The sequence below is a fragment of the Arxiozyma heterogenica genome (assembly GCF_036370985.1).
Source record: "Arxiozyma heterogenica strain weizmannii chromosome Unknown scaffold_18, whole genome shotgun sequence".
Classification (NCBI taxonomy): Eukaryota; Fungi; Ascomycota; class Saccharomycetes; order Saccharomycetales; family Saccharomycetaceae; genus Arxiozyma; species Arxiozyma heterogenica.
In genome coordinates this window covers 1,109,424-1,119,805 of record NW_027042671.1, presented here as the reverse complement: position 1 = coordinate 1,119,805, position 10,382 = coordinate 1,109,424, and the positions used below count along the sequence as shown (strand labels likewise).

The 10,382-nt window shown below is 33.7% G+C and overlaps 1 protein-coding gene across 1 annotated transcript; it reads right to left on the bottom strand.

Annotated features, from left to right (window-relative positions):
- Positions 1-2,326: 2,326 nt before the first annotated feature.
- On the bottom strand, positions 2,327-7,279 carry PWA37_002287 (uncharacterized protein; the record flags this gene model as incomplete). Its single annotated transcript, XM_064858884.1, has 1 exon — positions 2,327-7,279. The coding sequence occupies one exon, from the start codon at positions 7,277-7,279 to the stop codon at positions 2,327-2,329; it is 4,953 nt and encodes a 1,650-aa protein (XP_064714707.1).
- Between the last annotated feature and the right edge of the window lie 3,103 nt (positions 7,280-10,382).

Below are 10,382 nucleotides of genomic sequence, written 5' to 3'. Positions count from 1 at the left end.
TCAAATTTCAATTGTCAATTTTCCTTGTTTCAAAATTTGAAAAAATAGTTCGAAAAAAAAAAAATCAATTACAATAATAACCACACTCATTGACAACCATATAAAATGCAGATCCATCTAACCATAAATAAACAGTTACGATATGCTTACTATATGGTATAACTTTGAACATTGCCAAACCACTATTTAAGATGGTATAGTTACATCATTGTACACCTAATAATCATTCATAACTGGCTATAGAGAATACCCTCATAACAACTTATTTCATACCTAGATTGTGACTAAGGAAGACATTTATTAATAGGCCATAACCATTTACTGTTATACTACTACTGTCATAATAAATATATCTATTAAAGCATATTCCAATATTACATGAACACTATCCCTTACTAATATTTTCAATATGAAAAATATAATTATATCTTCCACATCACTTCATTATCCATCGAATGATACTGTTATAATAATTTATGATCATATGCAATACTCTTTTGAAATTAACACATAATGATAACTGTTATAAACATAGATACAATTATGCTATATCAATAAATAAATTTACTGTATAATCTTTTTATTCATATCTTACAGGATATTTATCCTTACTAATTCCAATCTTATTATAGATGTATTTGATTTATGTTTGATTTCCAATGCTTATGGTAATGATGATAAAAGATACATTGATTTAATATAATGAATAATAGTTTGATTATATCTTTATTCCATTCTACGGTGCTACTTTCCCTGTTCAATAATTTTTGTTGTGTCTTTTATTCAGATGATCTTATTTTAATGTTTGACAAGATAATATAATAGAGAGAAATTTTATCTTAATCTTTGAACATTGAACAACATTTAAGAATATACTGTGGTGGAATATTAACATGAAAATTTATCAATTTAATATTCAGGAAATTTACTCTTTTTAAGAGTTAATCTGACATTATTATAGCTGGATGTTTAATACTGTGTATGGATCTCTAATTGTAACCAAGAGTCATGAGAAGATATTGAAATTCAAAAAAAAGTAATAAGAGTTTAATTGCATTATAACATTAAAATAACAAGACATAATATATCTATGAATTAACATTTGCAAAAATACGACTGTGTTATGATAGTTTTACATGTTCCTTATTTAAAAAGAAAATTTTCACATTATCGGAATCCTTGGATTATTATTATTATTATTATTATTATTATTACAATATTTTTCACATATAGAGGGGACATTCTCCTGTATCTTGTAAATCTTGAAAGTTCTACACCCAGTAAAAGACAAGAAGAGATATCATATGTTTTCAAAATAAGGTACATTACGAAATTCTGTGTATCTACATTTTTGTGTATTATATTCTTAATATGTAGAGTAAGTATAATATATCATCAGTGTGCAATTCTCTGCATTTGGGAAATAGCATGTTATTTCTCTTTCTTTCCCTTTTTTCCTTTGCTACCTAAAAGGAATCTCCATTTCTTCAAATATTGTTAGAGTAATTCTATAGTATGTCTCTACTGTTCATGTGAGTACAATAGTTATTGGATATGTTAGCTTACGTACAATTGAATATTATATTACAAAAAAGAAAGAAATAGAAGTATAACCATAAGTTTAAGCGAGTTAATAACAGTGACCATATTAACACAAGTATACATATATATAGTTATTTGACTTAGCAAGATACAGTGGTATTTAATTAGTGTACATCCATGTATATATGTATGTATTATGTGTTCCCTATGGATGTATTTGTATATACAGAGGACAGAAAGAAAATAATTAAGGAATGTGGGAATAAATACATTTGTCTAGTTAACTTTTCAGTAAATACAGGTAAAGAAAGATTGTAACTGTTTTTAAGACATGTGTCAAACCTTTTATTATGATCTTTGAATTAAACTAGCATCAAATCTTCACAATTACAATTTTTCTTAATTAGAAAAGATTTAAAGACCTTATATCCTTTAAACCATGATCAATTGATTTATACAGAAGTAAATTTCCTAATCACAATCTCTTTATTAAAAATTGCCAAAACATGTAGCAAAAATATACATGTATTAAAATGTCTATATAGGAACTATTAGATTGCATAATTGTATTGAATAATCTAAACTATTTAAAATTAAAAGAAGATATTGATGGTTTATTAGGAATGAGCAAATCTATTTGTGCTGTACAAGCTATTTGGAAATTAAATAAATAATAAAAATACACAATATAAAAAATATTAGAATACTATATACTTATATAGAAATATTTAATTACTAAATTATTTAGAATTCTTTATTTTAAAATTTTTTGTCTTTAATCAATTTAAATTACCATGAATAATAATAAACCAATGCAATGGGCAATACTCCATTTCACGTACATAGTACCACCCTTACCTTCATATGATACAAGAGAAGGTACGCCTTCATGAGGTACTGTGATAGCAATTGATGATGAGGATGGTTGTTCAGAAACATATTGGGAAACTTGCGGCACCATTGAAGGCATCGATGTTTCTGATCTTCTAGACTCATTATTACCGATTACAGTGGTAGATGTTCTAGAGTTTCTAGATGTTGGGTGATTTTCACCATTGGTAAATGCTAGACCCGTGGTGGTAGAAGCAATAGAAATAACTGGAGTCACATTTGTAGCAGTAGTAAATGAGTTAGTCTCTTCTTGTTGGTTCCTTGAATCAGTATAAACAGATTCAATAGAACTGTGTCCAATGATCGCAGTCATACCTGTTTCAGAAGTTGCAGATGGTTCTGGACAATAAGTTGTAGTCATAGTAACTCCATTAACAACTGTAGTCAAAACAACTAAAGTGTCAGTCAAAATAGATTCAGCTTTCTTACCAGAAATTGTGGAGTTTCCGTAGAGGGGATATGGTACAGAAATTGATGATGTTATAGAGCCACTAAGGGGAGATGGGATGATTATAGCAACAACAACCTCAGAAGAGGAAGAGCCGTTGCTGTTAGTGACGGTGGTTGTATAAGTAGTTGTAATTGGGACAGAGACAGTACCTGTAGTGGTCATAAAGGATGTTAAAGTAGAAATAGTACAGCTTACGGTTATCAAATCTCTACAGTACGAAGTAACTCTGTTTGGCATTGGAGTCTCGATAATAACAACATCAACTGGGGTGCTGTTACCGTTGGAATCAGTGACATAGGAAGTGAATGTGGAGATAGTAGTAGCAGAACTAACTAAACCTCTGGTGTAGGATGTAACAGTACTTGGAATTGGAGTCTCGATAATAACAACATCAACTGGGGTGCTGTTACCGTTGGAGTCGGTAGTGAAGGAAGTGAATGTAGAGATAGCAGTAGCAGAACTGACCAAACCTCTGGTGTAGGATGTAACAGTACTTGGAATTGGAGTCTCGATAATAACAACATCAACTGGGGTGCTGTTACCGTTGGAGTCGGTAGTGAAGGAAGTGAATGTGGAGACAGCAGTAGCAGAACTGACCAAACCTCTGGTGTAGGATGTAACAGTACTTGGAATTGGAGTCTCGATAATAACAACATCAACTGGGGTGCTGTTACCGTTGGAGTCGGTAGTGAAGGAAGTGAATGTAGAGATAGCAGTAGCAGAACTGACCAAACCTCTGGTGTAGGATGTAACAGTACTTGGAATTGGAGTCTCGATAATAACAACATCAACTGGGGTGCTGTTACCGTTGGAGTCGGTAGTGAAGGAAGTGAATGTAGAGATAGTAGTAGCAGAACTAACTAAACCTCTGGTGTAGGATGTAACAGTACTTGGAATTGGAGTCTCGATAATAACAACATCAACTGGGGTGCTGTTACCGTTGGAGTCGGTAGTGAAGGAAGTGAATGTAGAGATAGCAGTAGCAGAACTGACCAAACCTCTGGTGTAGGATGTAACAGTACTTGGAATTGGAGTCTCGATAATAACAACATCAACTGGGGTGCTGTTACCGTTGGAGTCGGTAGTGAAGGAAGTGAATGTGGAGACAGCAGTAGCAGAACTGACCAAACCTCTGGTGTAGGATGTAACAGTACTTGGAATTGGAGTCTCGATAATAACAACATCAACTGGGGTGCTGTTACCGTTGGAGTCGGTAGTGAAGGAAGTGAATGTAGAGATAGCAGTAGCAGAACTGACCAAACCTCTGGTGTAGGATGTAACAGTACTTGGAATTGGAGTCTCGATAATAACAACATCAACTGGGGTGCTGTTACCGTTGGAGTCGGTAGTGAAGGAAGTGAATGTAGAGATAGTAGTAGCAGAACTAACTAAACCTCTGGTGTAGGATGTAACAGTACTTGGAATTGGAGTCTCGATAATAACAACATCAACTGGGGTGCTGTTACCGTTGGAGTCGGTAGTGAAGGAAGTGAATGTAGAGATAGTAGTAGCAGAACTGACCAAACCTCTGGTGTAGGATGTAACAGTACTTGGAATTGGAGTCTCGATAATAACAACATCAACTGGGGTGCTGTTACCGTTGGAGTCGGTAGTGAAGGAAGTGAATGTAGAGATAGCAGTAGCAGAACTGACCAAACCTCTGGTGTAGGATGTAACAGTACTTGGAATTGGAGTCTCGATAATAACAACATCAACTGGGGTGCTGTTACCGTTGGAGTCGGTAGTGAAGGAAGTGAATGTAGAGATAGCAGTAGCAGAACTGACCAAACCTCTGGTGTAGGATGTAACAGTACTTGGAATTGGAGTCTCGATAATAACAACATCAACTGGGGTGCTGTTACCGTTGGAGTCGGTAGTGAAGGAAGTGAATGTAGAGATAGCAGTAGCAGAACTAACTAAACCTCTGGTGTAGGATGTAACAGTACTTGGAATTGGAGTCTCGATAATAACAACATCAACTGGGGTGCTGTTACCGTTGGAGTCGGTAGTGAAGGAAGTGAATGTGGAGACAGCAGTAGCAGAACTGACCAAACCTCTGGTGTAGGATGTAACAGTACTTGGAATTGGAGTCTCGATAATAACAACATCAACTGGGGTGCTGTTACCGTTGGAATCAGTGACATAGGAAGTGAATGTGGAGACAGCAGTAGCAGAACTGACCAAACCTCTGGTGTAGGATGTAACAGTACTTGGAATTGGAGTCTCGATAATAACAACATCAACTGGGGTGCTGTTACCGTTGGAGTCGGTAGTGAAGGAAGTGAATGTGGAGACAGCAGTAGCAGAACTGACCAAACCTCTGGTGTAGGATGTAACAGTACTTGGAATTGGAGTCTCGATAATAACAACATCAACTGGGGTGCTGTTACCGTTGGAGTCGGTAGTGAAGGAAGTGAATGTAGAGATAGCAGTAGCAGAACTGACCAAACCTCTGGTGTAGGATGTAACAGTACTTGGAATTGGAGTCTCGATAATAACAACATCAACTGGGGTGCTGTTACCGTTGGAGTCGGTAGTGAAGGAAGTGAATGTGGAGACAGCAGTAGCAGAACTGACCAAACCTCTGGTGTAGGATGTAACAGTACTTGGAATTGGAGTCTCGATAATAACAACATCCACTGGGGTGCTGTTACCGCTGGAATCAGTGACATAGGAAGTGAATGTGGAGACAGCAGTAGCAGAACTGACCAAACCTCTGGTGTAGGATGTAACAGTACTTGGAATTGGAGTCTCGATAATAACAACATCAACTGGGGTGCTGTTACCGCTGGAATCAGTGACATAGGAAGTGAATGTGGAGATAGTAGTAGCAGAACTAACTAAACCTCTGGTGTAGGATGTAACAGTACTTGGAATTGGAGTCTCGATAATAACAACATCAACTGGGGTGCTGTTACCGCTGGAATCAGTGACATAGGAAGTGAATGTGGAGATAGTAGTAGCAGAACTAACTAAACCTCTGGTGTAGGATGTAACAGTACTTGGAATTGGAGTCTCGATAATAACAACATCCACTGGGGTGCTGTTACCGCTGGAATCAGTGACATAGGAAGTGAATGTGGAGACAGCAGTAGCAGAACTGACCAAACCTCTGGTGTAGGATGTAACAGTACTTGGAATTGGAGTCTCGATAATAACAACATCAACTGGGGTGCTGTTACCGCTGGAATCAGTGACATAGGAAGTGAATGTGGAGATAGTAGTAGCAGAACTGACCAAACCTCTGGTGTAGGATGTAACAGTACTTGGAATTGGAGTCTCGATAATAACAACATCCACTGGGGTGCTGTTACCGTTGGAGTCGGTGGTGAAGGAAGTGAATGTAGAGATAGTAGTAGCAGAACTAACTAAACCTCTGGTGTAGGATGTAACAGTACTTGGAATTGGAGTCTCGATAATAACAACATCCACTGGGGTGCTGTTACCGTTGGAATCAGTGACATAGGAAGTGAATGTGGAGACAGCAGTAGCAGAACTGACCAAACCTCTGGTGTAGGAAGTTGTAGTCGAAAGGGTATATGTTGATGTTGGATCTGCCTCGTAGTAGATAATTACAACTTCATCGTTATAGTTATTAATGTTTGATGTAATTGTACGTGTAGAAGTAGTAGTAACTGCGTATATGCCAGGTATTGTAGTTTTGATGGTAGACGTTGTTGTTGTGTATGCTTTAAAACCAGTATAGGTGAAAGGTATGTCTGAACATTTATTAGAATCTGGAATACTACGTAGATGATTACCTATAGTATCATCTACAGTACCATTTGGCCAAGTTATTGAAATATCTAATACCCCTCTTTGCATGTAGTTAATATACACAACCTTGAAAGGATAATAGTAACCTTCTTCCATGTATATAGCACGTGCAGCTGTACCCATACCAAATTCTGCACTACCAGTATTTGAAAAAACGAAGTTTGTGGCCACAAAATCTTTATGTTGGCCACAACATTCAAATGCAACACCGGCACCCATGAAAATTGTAACGGAATCATCGACTCTAGTGGAGATAGTATAAAGACCGGTCATTGGAGCTTTATAATAACCGGTAATCTCCATCAGGAAGTTAGAAATAGGGACGCCAGTATATCCATAAGGAGGATTGATTGCTGGCCAGCCTGAATCCCATGCTAGATTTAGAACACCAGTGATTGTACCATTATATGGATTGTTTAGATAGCCACCTAGTAAAAAACTTATGTTTTTATAACTAGTAACATCATATAGAGGGTAGTTAAAATATCTGACGGTGGCCCCAGTGATACCGTCCTCTGGAATTTTACATGCAGCAGGTGCAAAGGCAGCTGAAGCAAATTGCAAATATGTATGTAAACTTAACAGTATTGCGATGAGGCTCTTATAATGGAATACCATGTTGTGTTATATTTATTAAGATTTGCAAAGATATGATTATATCTCAAAAGATCAAATAAAAAAAGGGGAAAAAAAAAAAAAAGAAACTGTCTTGATGCGGGAATTAATATATGGATGTATATTATGATTTATTTAGTGAGATATTTTTTCACTTTAGGTGGATATGCATTTCTCGTCATCGAACGGGAAGATAAGTATTAAAGCAAAAATTTCCAAATGAAACATAGAAATCAGATCTTTAAAATTAATAGCTTGGAGATGAGACTGTTTTAGATTTATAATACCATGCATTCTGTTGAAATCTTTATAAATATATATATATATATACACACTGTTTTGTTTTGTTTTGCTTTGTTTTGTTTTGTTTTTTTATTTGAGGATTTCCCACCCGGTAAAAAGTAATAAAAGTATTACAGATTACAATAATCTGGCATAAAAAAAAAAAGATAAACAATAGAGAACATAGTAGTGTTATCTATGGTGCTTAATGGGTAAGAGTCAGCATTGTGTCATACATTAATGAATACTGTGATTTGTGTATGGAATGTGTGCTTTCTTCTTTTGAGAAAATAAGAATTTTTTCTTTCCGCCCGAAAACGATGATCTACAATGAAAAAAAAAAAAGAAAATTTTCTTGTTTGTTCTTGTTTTTTCCTGTTTTTTTTATTGTGTTTTTTTGCGTTTTTTTTTTTATTTCGAATACTAAGGACGGGATTACCCGCCATTAAGGATTTTTAGGGTTTTTCCAATACAAAAATATCCCAATCTTCGAAAAAGTGGAGCCATTGTTCGGGAAAAACAAAAACAAAAAAGAAGAAAAAAAATGGTGCAACCTATATAAAAAAATAAAAACACACAGATGCCGTCGGAGGCGAGGGGGGAGGGGGGCAAAGCGAAAAAATAACAAGAAAAAAAAAAAACAAGAACAAACATGAGTAGGAAAACAAATATTGTGTGTGAATTCCAATGCCCTGTTGTTATGTTTCTCATACAATTCTTATTTTGTTTGTTGTATGTATACACAACTTTAATAAAAGGACAGTTGGTGGTAAAGATTTAGTATCTTGTTTATCTTTTGAATATTTAATACTCTTCATGCAACTTTTTATACAACTTTCTACTCTTTTTAAAGACTTGAAATACATTTTTAGTGTTATGGCAAAAGGAAAAAAAAAAAAAAAAAAAAAAACATCACATTTGGTTTCTTTGGGGTTCTAACCCTAAAGGTTGACTTTATAAAAGTATGCTTATGATATACATAAACAAGTAAGATTATTTAAATTAAATATTATTTTTTAAATATTTTTTATAGAACAAACACCTGAATAGAAATAGTGGAAGGATAATATAGTTGTTTAACACAGTTTCGTTTATCAAAAGTTATCTCAAAAATGAAAGCTTTAAACAGGTTTTACAGATTTCTAGTTTTTACCATATGTGAGAATTGCAGATTGTTGTTGGATCGATCTTGTTTTCTGAACAATAGTTTTGTATTATTAAACACATAACATTTCTCATAGTTCTCTGGAAACCATCCAAGATATCTTTTCCCATGTCAATTGATTATATGAACAATTTATACTTAATCTACCAACTATATCAATGTAAACAAAACAATGAGCTCCTTTTAAAAAGTTTCTGAAACATATATATTACTATCTCTTTCTTTAAATCACAAAATATGAGTGAACCACAATTTTCGAAACAATAAAAATAACAACGATAGAGTCATTTGTTTTATGATAAATAGATCAATAAATTTAGACCATTCTCTTTTCATATGTAGAATGTAGAAAAGATGTAAACAACGTAAACTTAATACACTGGATTAATCTGAATCATCAATGATTACTCTATTACATCTCATACTTACACCCACATTTCTATGTTTAATATGGTAATATCATCCAGTAAATTTTATTGCTCTTTTAAACCTATAACATACAATGTTATTCACAGTGTCTGTCATCATGATATTAATGTGTATCTTTACTATGGATTTATACATAATAGACTAAGTTCATATCAACCACTATTTCTTTCAATTATGTCTTTACTCTTGAACTGCTTACTTCATTTGGACATTAATAACTGGTAGATTGTATGGTATCACTCTTAAACTATGAACTCCTCATTAATATACAACTTCTCTTGATATTATGTCTTAGACAAGAATGATACTGTACAAACATATCACACTTAATTACTCTTAGCATCAGCCATCATTTTCTTTTCATTATCCACCAATCTCATTTCATTCAAATTTCAATTGTCAATTTTCCTTGTTTCAAAATTTGAAAAAATAGTTCGAAAAAAAAAAAAAAATCAATTACAATAATAACCACACTCATTGACAACCATATAAAATGCAGATCCATCTAACCATAAATAAACAGTTACGATATGCTTACTATATGGTATAACTTTGAACATTGCCAAACCACTATTTAAGATGGTATAGTTACATCATTGTACACCTAATAATCATTCATAACTGGCTATAGAGAATACCCTCATAACAACTTATTTCATACCTAGATTGTGACTAAGGAAGACATTTATTAATAGGCCATAACCATTTACTGTTATACTACTACTGTCATAATAAATATATCTATTAAAGCATATTCCAATATTACATGAACACTATCCCTTACTAATATTTTCAATATGAAAAATATAATTATATCTTCCACATCACTTCATTATCCATCGAATGATACTGTTATAATAATTTATGATCATATGCAATACTCTTTTGAAATTAACACATAATGATAACTGTTATAAACATAGATACAATTATGCTATATCAATAAATAAATTTACTGTATAATCTTTTTATTCATATCTTACAGGATATTTATCCTTACTAATTCCAATCTTATTATAGATGTATTTGATTTATGTTTGATTTCCAATGCTTATGGTAATGATGATAAAAGATACATTGATTTAATATAATGAATAATAGTTTGATTATATCTTTATTCCATTCTACGGTGCTACTTTCCCTGTTCAATAATTTTTGTTGTGTCTTTTATTCAGATGATCTTATTTTAATGTTTGACAAGATAATATAATAGAGAGAAATTTTATCTTA